This window comes from Neurospora crassa, linkage group II, assembly GCF_000182925.2.
Source record: "Neurospora crassa OR74A linkage group II, whole genome shotgun sequence".
In the NCBI taxonomy this organism is placed as follows: Eukaryota; Fungi; Ascomycota; class Sordariomycetes; order Sordariales; family Sordariaceae; genus Neurospora; species Neurospora crassa.
Window position 1 is genome coordinate 325,702 of NC_026502.1, and position 14,620 is coordinate 340,321.

General features: G+C 51.3%; 4 protein-coding genes across 4 annotated transcripts; 2 read left to right on the forward strand and 2 right to left on the reverse strand.

The window, feature by feature from the left end:
• Nucleotides 1-611: 611 nt before the first annotated feature.
• On the forward strand, nt 612-5,502 carry cys-3 (cysteine-3). The gene is made up of 2 exons (XM_951722.3): nt 612-1,841; nt 2,694-5,502. The coding sequence occupies exons 1-2, from the start codon at nt 1,541-1,543 to the stop codon at nt 3,392-3,394; spliced, it is 1,002 nt and encodes a 333-aa protein (XP_956815.2). The 5' UTR covers nt 612-1,540; the 3' UTR covers nt 3,395-5,502.
• Nucleotides 3,940-5,653, reverse strand: NCU03535 (hypothetical protein). The gene has a single exon (XM_951721.2). The coding sequence runs from the start codon at nt 4,873-4,875 to the stop codon at nt 4,216-4,218; it is 660 nt and encodes a 219-aa protein (XP_956814.1). The 5' UTR covers nt 4,876-5,653; the 3' UTR covers nt 3,940-4,215.
• A 2,223-nt stretch (nt 5,654-7,876) lies between these two features.
• Nucleotides 7,877-9,113, reverse strand: NCU03534 (hypothetical protein; the record flags this gene model as incomplete). Its single annotated transcript, XM_951720.2, has 1 exon — nt 7,877-9,113. The coding sequence occupies one exon, from the start codon at nt 9,111-9,113 to the stop codon at nt 7,977-7,979; it is 1,137 nt and encodes a 378-aa protein (XP_956813.2). The 3' UTR covers nt 7,877-7,976.
• Nucleotides 9,114-12,087: 2,974 nt separating this feature from the next.
• het-6 (heterokaryon incompatibility-6) lies at nt 12,088-14,444 on the forward strand. Its single transcript, XM_951719.3, has one exon. The coding sequence runs from the start codon at nt 12,189-12,191 to the stop codon at nt 14,229-14,231; it is 2,043 nt and encodes a 680-aa protein (XP_956812.3). The 5' UTR covers nt 12,088-12,188; the 3' UTR covers nt 14,232-14,444.
• The last annotated feature ends 176 nt before the right edge of the window (nt 14,445-14,620 follow it).

Below are 14,620 nucleotides of genomic sequence, written 5' to 3' on the forward strand. Positions count from 1 at the left end.
ACCAAAGACAGCCCGGCGCAAAATGGGGTTTGAATAGGAAGAGAGTGAAGCGGAATGTCAGACCCTTTGAAACTGACACGAAGGGCGCAGCCTAACTACTCGCTCTACCCAAGACATCAACGTTGATTATTCAGTTCCTACTGCGGTAAACCCGACTTTGTGATCAAAATGAAAACCCCGCCAGCCATGGCGTCCTCTGCCGTGATTGGTGTCTTTGTTCTTGGTAGTATTCGGTACCGTGAGGAGCAAGAGGGTTGCGGAGAGGGCAGCGTGGGAGGCCGGAGGACACTGCCGTGCTCATTCATTCGGTGATATGGATGAGAGTGAGAGTGGTGAGAATTGTGTGGTGGTGGTGGTTTTACTTCCACGTTGGGGGGCAATTTTGCGCCGTTTACCGCCCACACCTGAACCCTACTACAGTAGGTCGGCCCATGTTGGGTTAGCATGATCGATGGGAGTGCAGGGGTAGGGCAGTGCATGAGGTGGTGAGCGCAAAGAGCGTGGGATGGGATGGCCTCTGACTAATCGCACAGTGAAAGGACCCCGCCGGCCCCATCCCACTAAAGAGTCCAACCAGTCATCATGGCCGATGTGGCCGCTCCTCGCTTTCTCGACTTTTCCACTTTCAAGTTCCATTCCCGGTTCCGTCTTCAACGACACACACACACTTTCTTCACACAAACACTCGGACCCTGACTGAACACTGAGCAACTGAACATCATAATCAACACCATCGCAATACATCGTTGCTTTTTAGAAAAAGTATGATTCGGGTGGCATTTGTGTGTTTTCTTGCAATCAAACCTCTCTCGTCCCCCCATCTTCGTGCCCGTCGCCGTCGTTGACCATACCTTGCAAATTTCCCTCCGCCGACGACGGCCCCCTCCAGTTCCAACCCTGGCCAACCTTGGAGCCTACATCTGACGATAAACCGTACCGGCCAAATACATATCAATAGTATCACGCCGCTGACTCGCTGGAAACAACGGTACATACTGCCGAATCATTCGACCCCGTTCAAGAACAAACCCACTTGTCTCGACCAGGAGTCGCGGCTCAGGGCTTCGTCCAAGGCTCCAGTCTCAATATCTCCGACTGGGACCGGACCCCATTCGAGTCCCATTCGACTCCAGTTGTCCGGTTCTCGAGAGGCTCCAGTTTGAGAGGCTCCAGTGCCCCGCCCCCGTGGTGCTCCTCCAGTCATCAGCTCCAGCGCTCCCGGCCCCCCCGTCGCTGCCCCTGCGTTGGTCTCCTCGCACGCTTAGTTTCCATCCCGTCCAACTCAGTTAAACATTTACCATCCCGGTGCCATCCTCTCCTCCCAAAATCTACCCTTCTTTCTCGACTACACACCAGAACAACCAAGGAAGGTCAATCGACTGCATATCCCCGACACTACTCCAGCACTCGCCTGGCAAGGCGCGCCAGCGTTGTGACGTTCACACCGTCTACACTTTAGAAAGAGAAGGAAGAACTTGGTTATCAAGGGCGCTCTGAGAAATACCACTCGACCGACAACACCACACAAACCATCGTCAAAATGGCCGGCAGTCGCATCAACTTCACCAACTATCTGCGCAACCTGAATGTGCAGGAGCCGCAGGTCGAGGAGTATGTGGCTCCCAATGACGAGGAGCTTGCGCTATTTACCAACACCAACTTCTTTGACTACGAGACGGGCCAGAACACCGACTACCAGGCGCCGCCTGTCAAGCCCGATGCTGTCGTCGCTCCTACTCCCGTCGAGACTGCGGCGACATCGCCCGAGGTGCCGACCGATGCCTTCATGACCGAATTCCTGTCGGGCCTCGACCAGGGCTTGGAATTTGCTGCTCCTGCAGGTTAGTGTTTTTGCGACTTTGTCAAATTCTTATGTCTGTCTGTTTCTATCCCTTTATGGTATGGTTGTGTCTGGGATATCTTTGTGTTTCCTCAGTTGTCATGTTTGTTTCACTTTGCCTGTTTCCCACCTTTGAAAGACCCCTACATCTTGCGGTGGGAGGTACCGGCGAGGATGCATGGCGGAATGCTGCACACAAGGGGCAAGTGTCCTGTGAAGAGAAGGCAAAACAGAAAGTGATGCGACGGCGGTGGTGGTACCCGGACGACCCCGGACGGCTTGGGTCGGGAAGGAGGCAGATGAACACCATCAGGGCCATCCACCGCGACTTCTATTAGCTGCAGTCAGCTGCATTCGCCAGAGAGCACCCTTCTCCTTATCGGGAATCCGGCAGCGTGTTCGTCACCCCCACTCTTTTCCGTCCATTCCCACATGGTCCGGACCGTTTCTTGATTGGAAGCGTGTCTAGAGAAACAGAGGTCGAGGTACCTGGCAATGATGGTCCTGGTTGTATGTGGTCGGTGGTGGGAGTGCCGAAAATGGGGCTGACAAATGACAACGCTCCCCGAGAATGGTGTCATTTCTCGTGACTTTGGGGGGATTGCACCATCGACGAGGGGTGATCAACAATGGCCGATGCCAACCACCTTACCCGTCTTGGTTACTACGCAGTCTCCCCCCAGTCTGCGCCTCCCGTTTCCATGTCGACGGCATTCGGATATTGTCGTTCGCGAACTTTCTGGCTTTTCTTCTCTTCATTTCCCTGTCTTGTATATCAGATTGTGTCATCCTGTGGTGCAAAACAAGCTTTCTGTATGGAGCGGCTCCGCTGACCATGGCACAATGTCTTCAGCCGACTTCAACTTTGGCGACTTCACCACCACCTACACCTCGCCCACCATCCCGGCCTACCCAGACACTCTAGGCCAGCTCCAGCCCATTCAGCCCAACCCACAAGCCGCCTACCCTCCGGTCTCGCAGCACCATGCGTCTCATCACGTTCAGCATCCCCACCAGCCCGGCTATGTCCTTTCCAACCCTCCCCAGCTAAGCGGCAACAAGCGCAAGGCTAGCGATGCCATGTCTGTCCCCCCCACTCCCGGCGCTCGCGTCATGAGCTTCGAGGAGGCCTCTCGCCTTGCCGCCGAGGAAGACAAGCGAAAGCGCAACACCGCAGCTAGCGCCCGGTTCCGCATCAAGAAGAAGCAGCGCGAGCAGGCGCTCGAAAAGTCGGCCAAGGAGATGAGCGAGAAGGTCACCCAACTTGAGGGACGCATCCAGGCTCTCGAGACGGAGAACAAGTGGCTCAAGGGCCTCGTCACGGAGAAGCACGGCAGCAAGGAGGACATTCTCAAGCTTCTCCGCGAGTTCTCAGCCCACGCTGCCAAGGTTTCCAAGGATGCTGCTGCGGCCGCGGCTGACAAGGCTGAGGCTGCCGCTGACAAGGCTGATGCTGAACGCGCCAGGGAAGAGAGCTCCTTCTGTGTCTCCACCTCTTCTCCCAGTTCCGATGAATCCGTCGACACGGACAACAAAAAGAGGAGGAAGGACTAAGGCCGAGCTTTCGGTGACGATGACCAGTTAGTTGTGGAGGAAAAGGGGGTTTGTGGTCAGAGGGTTTTTGGCTTAACAGTGGATATACATCATCATACTGTCTGAGGCGTTTTCGCGTTGCTTTTGCTTCACTTTTTGGTTTTGGCTTTTCATTTTATTTTTTGGTCCTGTGGTCGTTCGTGATGGAAGGAGAGTTGGCGGCAGTAGTTTTGCTTGCTTCTTCCTCTTTTTCTTATCACGTTCACTCTTATCAGCATTCTGCTCAGCGGTAATCCCGTCTTGGGCTGCATCTGACTTTGGTTGGTCGGGTGTATTGCGTGCGTGTGCCTGCAGAGGTGCAAATGGGTGGACGGATCGACGGACGGACGAACAGACGGATGGATGGTACGACATGAATGATATGAGATATCACAATGGTGGCTACAGGACTCCGGTATAACTATATTCATGGCGGTTACAGGACTCCGACATTGGCGGTTACAGCACTCCCCTCAAACATGAAGATCTGAAAGAAAAGATTTTGATGAAACGAGTCATGGAAAAAAGAAGAATACAATGGGTGTGTGATGTGGAAGAGTTTCGTGTTTTGGCTTTAGCTTTTGAAATGCGTGATACCATGTTGGATATTGGGAATCTGGACGGGAGTAAGGATGGAACATTCACATTTACAATGAATATACAAGAGAAATGCAAAGTATAGTACAGGAAACATAAACAACCATGCCATGAAGTCATGAAACCGGGGGTTTAAGTCCCCTAACCCATTGTTTTTATCTCATCAGTTTTTCTTCCTTAAACCCTCTTAACACAAATACATACAGTTACATACCCTCCCCATTCACCCTCCCCTCCCGCAAATTCGTCAACCGCAACTGATTCCTCTTTCCCAAGATCCTCAGGGTATTCTCCCTTTCAATCTCCGTCATCTCGGGCCAATTCGCAATCCGCGAAATCGTTCCATCTTTGTGCACCACCATTGGGCCCAGATTATCCAAGGCAACAGCTTGTCCGTTGACCGTGACTACCTTTGGTTGTTGATCTGGAGAAACGGGGGTGGCCGTCTCTGGAGAAGGTAAAGGGAGGGGGTTACCGTTGTTTTCGAGCTTTTGGTGTTCTACGGAGAGGGGGTCGGCGAGGGGGTCGTCGGTTACCTCTTCTGGGCCGAATTGGGTTGGTCGGTGGGGGGGAGTAGTGGTATCGGCGACGGAGGCCGTAGGGTGGGTGCTGGATGTGGAAGTGGATGAGGTGCTGCCGGGGATGGGTGACGTGCTTGATGAGCAGCCCGTTGCGGGGTCCGCTTTTGAGGTAGAAGTAGTATCCATCTTTTTTTGCGCTCTGGAAGTATGAAAGAGCCTTGAGCTGAGAGTCTGGGTAATAGGTACCGGTGGTACTGGTACTCTCTTGGTGCTGATCTGGGAGGGAAGAGATCGCGTTGAAAATCTGCGCGCTGCTGATGCTGCTGGCCTGAGGAGGCTATACATCACAGCACGGTATGTTTCTTCTTTGAATGGTCCGTTGATGACCACTCTCTAGGTATGGAAAGAGTGGTTGGTGAGACCAGCTGGGTTTGATCTGTCTGGTGGTGCCGGTGGTGGTAACTCCACTGAAGCCGAGGGTTGAGTGCTTGTGTTTAGGTAGGTATCTCTAGGTAAACCGAAACTGGAAGGTACCGGTACCTCAAGCTCAAGCTCAAGAAGCGTGGGGGTCTCGACCGTCTCTGAGAGGTCTAGGTCTTTTTTCGACAGCGTTGCTTTGAGATTCAATAGTCGGTTCGTAGGCAGTCGTTGTGAGCGAGATGGTGGTGATGCTCGGTTGCGGTTTAGTGTACCACACGATGATTCGTCCGGACTGGCTGTCCGGCTGTTCTGTTTGACTAGCAGCTGTTGCAAGCGTCGACTAGACTTGTCTTTGGTGTATGTAGTTGTGGATGAATGGATCTGGTCAAGAGCAAGCCGCGGTTGAACAGTGAAATGCGGCGGACGCGGATATGGATCTTGGACAAGGATGTGCGCAACAGAGAGAAAAATAAGCCCGTGGTGATGTGTTGTCAGACTTTGTTTTGGGTATGGCTTCGGCGTTTTGATGGGTCTGGGCTTCGTCGCAAGCTTCAAGGAAGAAATGACATGAAATGAGATACGACCGGATTTCAGAATCGATTGCTCTTGTGATTTAGGTCTACAGTGAGATGGTCAAACAGCCCACGAATAGTTCCAATTATACCTCGTCAACGTTGTCGTTGAGGTTTCTCTTCTACTGCCGTCACAAAAAGCTGGAAGCGTCTAGAAGCCGCACCAGTGGAATTTTTTGGAGCGCCCGCCGAACTGAACGACCTTTGGTGCTGAACTGCAATGACCGCATGTGGCCCGTGCGTCAGGCAGCTCCATCTGCCCCTGACACGACGGGGATCTCGAGAGCATGGAATGTCAACATTGCATCGCATCGACACTAAAGCATTGCGATGGCATTTGGACGTGCAATGCATTGAAAATGTGTGAAGTAAAAAGTGGCTGTTTAAGACCTTTGGAATGATTGAGAATTGCATCGCCATGACCAGTAGTTGCTGTCTCCAGCCAGCGCCAATGACATCTTCCACTCCCGTCCTCCGATATCAATTCGGGTACTCAATCATCAACTTCGGGTCCAGCGTCACTCCTCACTAGTTCTGGCAGCGCGGACAAACAGGTAGCACCGAGCTGTCCTTAATGTGGTTGGCGCTTGCAAGCTGCGGCGGATAGACCTCGTTCGGGCGGACGATTGGCGTTCAGACTGAGCACATCAGTCGGGGGTCCTCTTGCGTGATGAACCTTCCCGCTCGCGCTTGCCTCGTTGTTCTCCGCACTTGCATCCGTACCTGGACGGGCAACTTCTTGGTTGGTGCTCACGACGGAAATTTTCCTTTGCACCTGCCTGCTTTCCGTCGCTGGGGTCCCGGCTTCTGGAAGGAAGGATTCCGTGTGGGCTTTTTTCCCTTCACGTCCTCGGAAAATAAGCTTCATTGGGAAGGGAGAGGTTGATCATCGCGCGGAGAATCGGGGGATGGTTCCTCGTAAGAGGCTCGCACAGTGAGAACCCATAGCTCGCTTGCCGTGATGGGATGATTCTCTGGCTGTGAGGTCTTGTCCCGTCGCTATCCGCTTGTTGCGGTGATACTAGGACGGACGAAAACTCTTCTGCATGCCAATATGCAACAATCTTGCCCAGCTGGCGACCTATATGAAGGCAGGTATGGCAGCAAATTGGCCACCGCGTGGGGGTATCCCTCGTCTGTGTATCCTCGAGGAGAAGGTAGCTGCGACGGACTTGTTCGTGACAGGGACTGGAGGGCAGACCAGACGTGCAAGACAGGCAAGACAGGCAAGACCGTCCGGGGGATGACATTGACTGTTACCGCCCGAAGGCGACCACCCCGCGAGCTCGCAACGCAAATGAGCTGAACATGACAGAAGGAAACTTCATCTGGACATGGGCTAGGGTCTTGGAGTGCCCTTGAGCACGAGGGTAAGTGCTGATTTTCCCTTGCAGCATGTAATCCCTCACCTTTGAAGACTGAGTGTTTACGTACAATCCTGCCCGGGACTCCAACCGCGTCTCATTTGCTTTCCATCTTCACTTATCTGGGCAGTCTCTGGTCAAACTTTTGTCTGGTGAGCCTTGAGACGCTTACCGGCGGGTCGAGAACGCCCACATTCGGCCGATCGGACCTGTTCTCGTACCGAAAGCTCGTGCTGACGCTGTTCTCAAGGCTTTCGACGCACCAGCCCACTTCCATCACATCGCTGCTGCCGGCATAGACGCCGCCGGGCGGGCAGAAAACTCACTGCCTCGTCCCAGCCACGCCTCTTGTTCATCAGCACAAAACCCCGCTACACCATGTCAACGCCACATCCCACGCGCCACCATCCTCAGCATCGTTCTCACACAACTACTCTCCCCTGAAGAGCCTTGCCAGACCAAAGAAGACACGAAGATATCTCTGAGTTATGGGGAGGCACAGAATCACAGAGAGGCACATGGCTGGGTGATCGAGTTATTGATGTGACAAGACATTCTTAAATCGGACGTAAAACATGGAACCACAGAAACTCCATGATCTGCATCACAACTGACATTTGGGCAACGATGGTGACTATAGACTTGCCCTGGGTGCAGTGGGATTATACTCGTTCGAGAAACATAGTCATAAGAGAAACAGGCGGCTCCTTCCGAAATTATGGTCCCTTGTTTCCTACAGAAACCATGTAAGTAGAACGTCACCTAGCCACCGAGTCCATTTGGCCCAACCCTTTCCCTTGAACAACATCTCCTGCTCATCCTGTCCATCCAATTCATCCTGCTATTCCGCCCATCCTGCATTTCTGCTTCATCTTCCTGTATTACTCTCCTGGGTTTGATAACATACCATCCAAAACGAGATACAAACACAGATAACTGCTGAGCGAATACAAAAATGACACTGTATGCACGCCCTGTGTGTGCCCTTGCCCTGTGTGTTGTGGCTTGCCGGTGGTACGCACGCCCCCGCCATGTTCATGTGGGAATATGGGCTTGTGTCCTGACTGTCCTGAGCTCTCTCTCCCTCCCCTTACAGAACACTCTTACTCCACCTCTCCCTCGTGTTTTCAATCATACTCATCACCTTCCTTGGTAGCATCTTCACTCTTTCGTCTTTTGCTTTCGACTCCAGAATTTCCTCGCTCGTCGTAAGGTATCGCTTCTTGAAAGTTTCCCAGAGCTGTCCGTCTGCGAGGTTTGAGTCGGGAGTGTGGTTGGCTGGAGGTCTGGGGTAGTACGGATCATTCCGCCAAAAAGCCCTTGCCGCGATAGTGAGAAGATTCATTTCGTCGGTGTCGTCGGTTGGCATCGCCATCTTCTCGCAGCAGTCAAAGTCGACCAGCCACATGGCGTGAGAGCCGAAGGGCCCTTCTGAGGTGAATGCTTGGGAGCCGATGCTGAGCGATGAAGCTGACTGCCCCTGGTGTCGTCGGGGCTGAGCGAGAACAAACTCAACGTCCGCCGCGTCAATCTCAGCCTCCCAATGCAAAAAGGCCATTGTATCAGCCATAGCCATGGCGTACTGCTCAACTGGGAGCCCAAGTTCTTCGATCTGGTCGAGATGGAGCGGGATATTGCGGAGGGTGACAAACACAAGCCGAGGCTTTCCAGGGCGTGCTGAAGCAGCCTCTTTTGGTTGAATGCGACGTCGTCCGAGATAAGGGCGCACTAAACAGTTTTGTTCGTTCGTCTCGGCGTCAAGGAGGGCAGCGGTGAGTTTTTCGTCTTTAAGATTTCCACCGCGACCACCAGTACCATAACATGTATGTGCGAGGAGATGACGAACGCGCCGACCCATCGGCGGGATTCTTTCGTTCTCGAGGGCAATGCAGGGTTTGTAGTTAGATGGCAGAAAGGGCAGGAGCAAATCCCATTTGGTAGAGTCCGGGGTGATGTAGTCGATAGGGGCGGGGATGTTGACTTGGTAGCCTGTAATCAGGTTCATTTTTGACTCTGATGCTGGTGCTCCTGCTAAGCGTGCTATATGTTTGTGAATTTCGTGTTCCTTTGTGACAGAACGGTGCCAGGTACCGTCCCCGCGTTTGATGACGGTGTAATCGTCGTTGTCAAAATCGCCGTTATCGTGATCGTCGTTGGAAAGGCGTTTGGCCCAAACAGAGCCGCAACGGCCGTGGCCAACTTCGACGAGATCTTTTTGCTGGTTCATGGTTGATCGCTGTGTGGTTGTAGATGGCGCAGTGCGTATTGCCAGAAGAAACTGAAGACTGGATAGATTGACAACAGGACCTCCAATTTTGGGTTGGGGGGAAGCAGCTTCAAGTAGTCTGTTTTGTTCTCGTGACGCCACTTTGAAAGTTCCAAGGTCTGGCTGGAGCATAGCGTCCATGCATGCAGCAATGCATTTCCCTTTTTCATCAAGCATCCGCGCTTTGAACAAGTGTTCAGTTTACCATGATTGATGTACTGTATGATCTCGTGGCAAACGGTTCTTATGTTCCATGGAAATCAGGCATAACCTGCAAGTATACTGCACAAATATGTGCATTATACAGGTGCTCACCAAATGAAACGGGGGAGACGCGTTGCCACCTCGGAGTGTTGTGAATCCGATTCTTCTCGTGTCTTACCTTCTTCTACTTATTTTCTCAAGGGCGCTGGAGGATGGAGTCATCGAAAAGAGCCGTCTTGCACACCATTTCTGGTGGTCATAAGTGTTGTAGTATTCTTACAGATTATGCCAGATCTCTAGAAAACTTTGAACCATTTGCCCGAGGTTATACGATACAGATTCTGGAAAACCGGGATGCAGGATGCAGGGTTAAACGATGTCTGGCTACCACATACGGTACCGAAGCATCTCGTAAAAGTGTTGTAAAAACTCGCGAAACTTGCTACCATCAATCTCCCCTTTGAGCGCCGGGCAGATAGAGGCCATATCTGTGTATGGCAAGCCTGAGCCTATACATCGAAACGTACGCAAGTCAAAGTGATTGGCAATGTCTCCCGAAGGCTCATTAACTGGAAAGACACATCTGCTGGCTATGGGGGCGCCACGTTAAGCCCTTCCCGGCGTTCAAAGAAGAGATTGACGGTGGTTGATTCCCGGCTTTCGGCCTGACCACAGCTGCTTGGGTAGTGTGACCGTCTCCTGCTCAAGTTCATCCGTGCGGGTACTATTCCACTCCATATGCTGAAGGTGCATGAACATCCTAGATCTTAACTTGAAGATACCGGCGACGAGAACCGGATACCTTCGACAAGGAAGTACGCGTTTCTTGGGTCGTTATGAAGGAAACGACGTGAATTCCTGCCTTACTTGGTTGCTGGTGGCTCGTTACGAGATTACAATCACTCTCTTCTTCTAAGTCGTCAATGACAAGGATGACAAAGCTTTCATTGGACCGTCAGTATCGACGTCGGGTTCCGAGATCTTGGACACGGTTGCGCATGGGATGGTCTCACCTTTGGAAATTTGATCTGGGAGCGGGACAACCAGCTCAGCATCGACGGGGTAGGTCTTGATGATGCTGAGAGAATGCATGGCTTGGTGAGGTGGCCTTTGTTGTCCGATTCTGAGAAGGCCAGGATTGAAAAGCCCCTCTCCCTTAGGTCCGTTGCTAGCCATGTTGGAAGAGTTTCGATTGTCGGAATTTCTGTGCTTCGAGAGGGAAATGACTGGGGTGATGTGATAGGAACAACAAATCTCTAGAAGTCTAGTTCTGCGATCCCCCATCCGATTTGTACACTAATCCTGAGGAAGCGCCACTGGCAAATTTATATCTGCTAATAAAGACCAACTTCCTGTCAAGCACTTGACCGAGCTGCCTAGGTATACATCCCCGCACGATGATCTGTATGTTGACTTGGAACAGTTGCAGGCCGCAAACTAATATGCCATTTGGCCTAGCGCTCGAGACACGACTTTGTGAGATCTTCGAAGCAAGTAGGTCCTTGTACTTGTTGTTATCTGCTGTTCTGGGCTAACGAGGGAATGTATCTAAGAAAATTGTCTTTGTGCGAAAGCTCAACACTGAGGACCTCTTGGGGAAAGAAAGACTTCAAGAGACCAGCAAAAGGAGGGAAATGTTGAAGACAAGAAAATGAGCGAACGTTCAATGGCCGCAACTGGCAGTTATGCGGTTCGGTGTGCAATGGCTGTACGCCGCGAGATTGACCAAGGAGACTTCAGTTGGTGGCATCGGAATTGCCAGTGGAAAATGAAATGGAAAAGAGACGGGAAGGAGAAAGAGACTGGAGAGAAGCTGGAAGAGATCGGCCGCCACACCAAATAAATTGGCACAACGTACCTTCCCCGGTCTTTTTGGCCATCGCTCCTGCTCTTCACACAACACCCGAGGCCGAAGGTGCTAATCACATAACCTGGAAAGCGGCCTGAAATTACAGATAGAGAGGACCGCCCGGAAAAGTTCGGGCCATGCGCTCTGTTCTTCATACAAAAAAAGAAAAAAGAAATAAAAAAAAAATAAAAAAAAAGGAAAAGGAAAATTGAAAATTCAAAAAGAAAAGCACAAAGACACGACTCACCGAAAAACATTGAGTTCCTAGAAAGGGCTCAGGAATTGTCCACCCAGTCTATTGCCCAGGATGTCCTTCAGTTTCGTCCGCATAATCCACAACTGCGCAATTGCCAAGGGGAACCTGTCTTGTTTATTTGGGGCAATCTCTCTCACACGACTTTTTTCTTCCTTTTCTTCCTCTTCAACTTCAGCAGAACATGTTGTTTGGTAATGAAGAGATCTGGGTCAGAATTCAGGCCGCTTTTTCTCTCAAAGCTACTATTCTTGCTCTTCATGATGTCCTTCTTTTCCCATGTCTGTCTTCCTTCATACTCTTCGCCCCTATTATCCACCTCCCTCCGATATCCTTCGATCTACTTTCTCTTCTTTGCCCATTTCCTCTTCGTCCTCCTACTACTCAGTTCTCCCACATAATGCTACATGGCTATGCTCCTTTCCTACGGCGATAGCCACAAGATCCAACCATGTTGGAGGTTTTCTCAGCTCAGGGCCCTGCTTGCCTAGCCAATCACACGCCATTTTACCTCGTCATGTAGGTAACCTCGCCATGTAACCTCAACATGTGATCCTAGCGTCGATGGCCTCTTGGGTTCAGGTCAGGCAGCCATATTCGATGGATCTCCAGCCTCATCTCAAATTTCCAACATCATCGAGCTTGCAGCAGCCGCTTTTCTTGGAATTGTTGCCATTGATCCTACTTGCCTATCATTTGATGTCGTGCGCCGTCCGATCTCTTCGTCTTCATGGCTAATTCCGCGCAGACGGACACAGTGTCGGCCGGTAACCTGTTCAGCTATGACTCGGTTGCTCTGTCAGATCCGTCAACCCACATTCGTCTGCTTGACCTCCATCCCGCTTCTTGTTATACGGACGACCTATACTGCTGCATATACACTGCGCCGATTTCGCCGCCGCCCAGCTATATCGCACTTTCATACGTCTGGGGGGATAGCACCAGGACGCATGAGATTTCAGTGGCCAATGAAGTCAACGATGGCAGAGCTTTTATACCACTACGCCTGACATCATCCCTGGATACTTGCCTCCGTCATCTTCGAGAACTCCATTACCGGCGGCAGCTTGAGCCTCTGCCTCTATGGATTGACCAGATATGTATCAATCAGGACGACAACGAGGAAAAGTCCTTCCAGGTCCGGCTCATGAGGGATATCTACTCGTCAGCCCACCAAGTCGTCGTGTGGCTAGGACCTGCTGTTGACGACTCCAACAGAGTGATGGATGCCTTGGCAGAAGTTGGTCAAGAATTCCTCGATAAGATCGGCGATCATACCGAAGAAGAACATTGGCTTTCCGTCGATCGCCTCATCAAGGAAAAGATTGAACAACCTGATGCCGTTACTTTCTTGCGTGAGGCATACAAGGTTATCTATATGCTAAACAGAGAACACTCTTTTACACGTTGGGTGGAAAGAACATGGTTCAAGCGACTGTGGACTATACAGGAATTCTGTCTCTGTGCAGATACGATTTTCGCTTGTGGTTACAAGGTTGTCTCTCAGAAAATGGTCTCCGCACTGACCGATTTTATGAGATGCATTATCATGGACAAATGTTTGCGGGGACTTCTGGAGACCCCTGACACACCTACATATTCCACCCTCTTCTCAGGGCTCATGAGATTATTCCCGCTCTTTCAGCATCGGGGGTACTGCCAGTACCCGTATCGGAAAGAGACACTGGAACACCTCCTTGTAGAACTCTTTGTGGGAGTCACACCGCCATGCGTTACCAATAAGCGCGACAAAGTGTATGGACTCCTTGGCTTAGCGGGGGACGCCGATGAACTTGGTATTCGGCCGGATTATACTACGTCGACGACCCTTGCGCAAGTGTTTACACAAACAGCAAGAGCGATAATCCAAAAGAACTGGAAAATTCAGCGAAAGAGAGGTCTACAAATCCTTCGCTATGGGAGCTTAGGACAAAGGAAATCTGCCCCCAAGAATGAGACGGATTTACCGTCATGGGTGCCTGAGTGGAACGGCAGGATCGCCAAGACTTATCAGCGAGAGATGTCATTCTTAGCTTGTGGGGAGATCAGAATGCCGGATTTGGTGCCAACTACATCCCCTACGATTCTGGGCCTCCGCGGTTTTTGCGTGGGTACTATCGTAGATCTAGGAGAGCAGGCACGGGTGGACATTTGGCGGCGTTCTGCTGACGGTGCCAAGAAAATCGTTGGATTTTTCGACAACTTCAGGAGACTTTTGAACTTGTCCAAGCAGAACAAGCGTGCTAAGGACATCTATGCAAGTACTGCTCATCATGATGCTGCCCTATGGCGAGTGCCCATTGGTGATCAGCATATTATTTTTGGAGTTGGTCGCCAAATCGCGAAAAGGACAGACTCGAAGGAGGATTCAGCGTTTCAGAACTTCATCGCATACTACGAGGACTACGTGCGCCGGGACGATGATTGGAAAGATTATATGGCAGCTTACCAAGCAGGAGAGGAGCAGGCCAAATTGAAGATGGGCAAGCACATGGACCGGGTTTTCTCAGAGGGATATTATATGGGCTTGCGGCATATGGAAGGAAAACGCCCGTACCTCACAGAGAATGGATATCTAGGCATGGGTCCAGGGCTCTTACAGCCCGGCGACAAGGTGGTTGTATTTCACGGCGACGATATACCATATGTGGTACGACCGGTGCCCGGAAAGGGGGATAACACGTACCTTTTGATGGGGGAAGCATACTGCGATGGGATTATGGACGGGGAACTCGCTGATACGGCGGAGAGGGAGGATTTCTATCTTGTCTGATGTGGTCTTTTCCTTTCAGTTTTTTTTTTCTTTCTCTTTCTTTTTCTACAATTAGCTTCACGGTAGTGGCGGGCGTGTTGACCTTTTGGATATCGGCGGATTGTGGGGGAAGTTGCAAGCTTGGGGCCTGGCCCACTCGCTCTTTTCTTCCACCAAACCGCTGCAAGCCACCCCTTGGACACTCCATCGTGATTTCTTCACAACAAATATGCGTCAAATGAATGTACATTCATTTTGGATCTCTTCATTTGTCATTCATCAAGAGATATATAGCTTATGCATTTTGAGTCTTTGGAGGGACCGAGTTCCCGGGCTATACCGAAGTTCAAGGAAAGTGCCTCTCACAACAGAAAGGAGGTCTTTGCAATGGGACCGTCGTGTCGCTTCTG

Bases quoted from the DNA above. Each gene is read 5' to 3' on its own strand.
- cys-3 (XM_951722.3), top strand. From the start codon at position 1,541: ATGGCCGGCAGTCGCATCAACTTCACCAACTATCTGCGCAACCTGAAT. The intron at 1,842-2,693 runs GTTAGTGTTTTT...CAATGTCTTCAG, and splicing joins GGAATTTGCTGCTCCTGCAG to CCGACTTCAACTTTGGCGAC.
- NCU03535 (XM_951721.2), bottom strand. From the start codon at position 4,875: ATGTATAGCCTCCTCAGGCCAGCAGCATCAGCAGCGCGCAGATTTTCA.
- het-6 (XM_951719.3), top strand. From the start codon at position 12,189: ATGGCTAATTCCGCGCAGACGGACACAGTGTCGGCCGGTAACCTGTTC.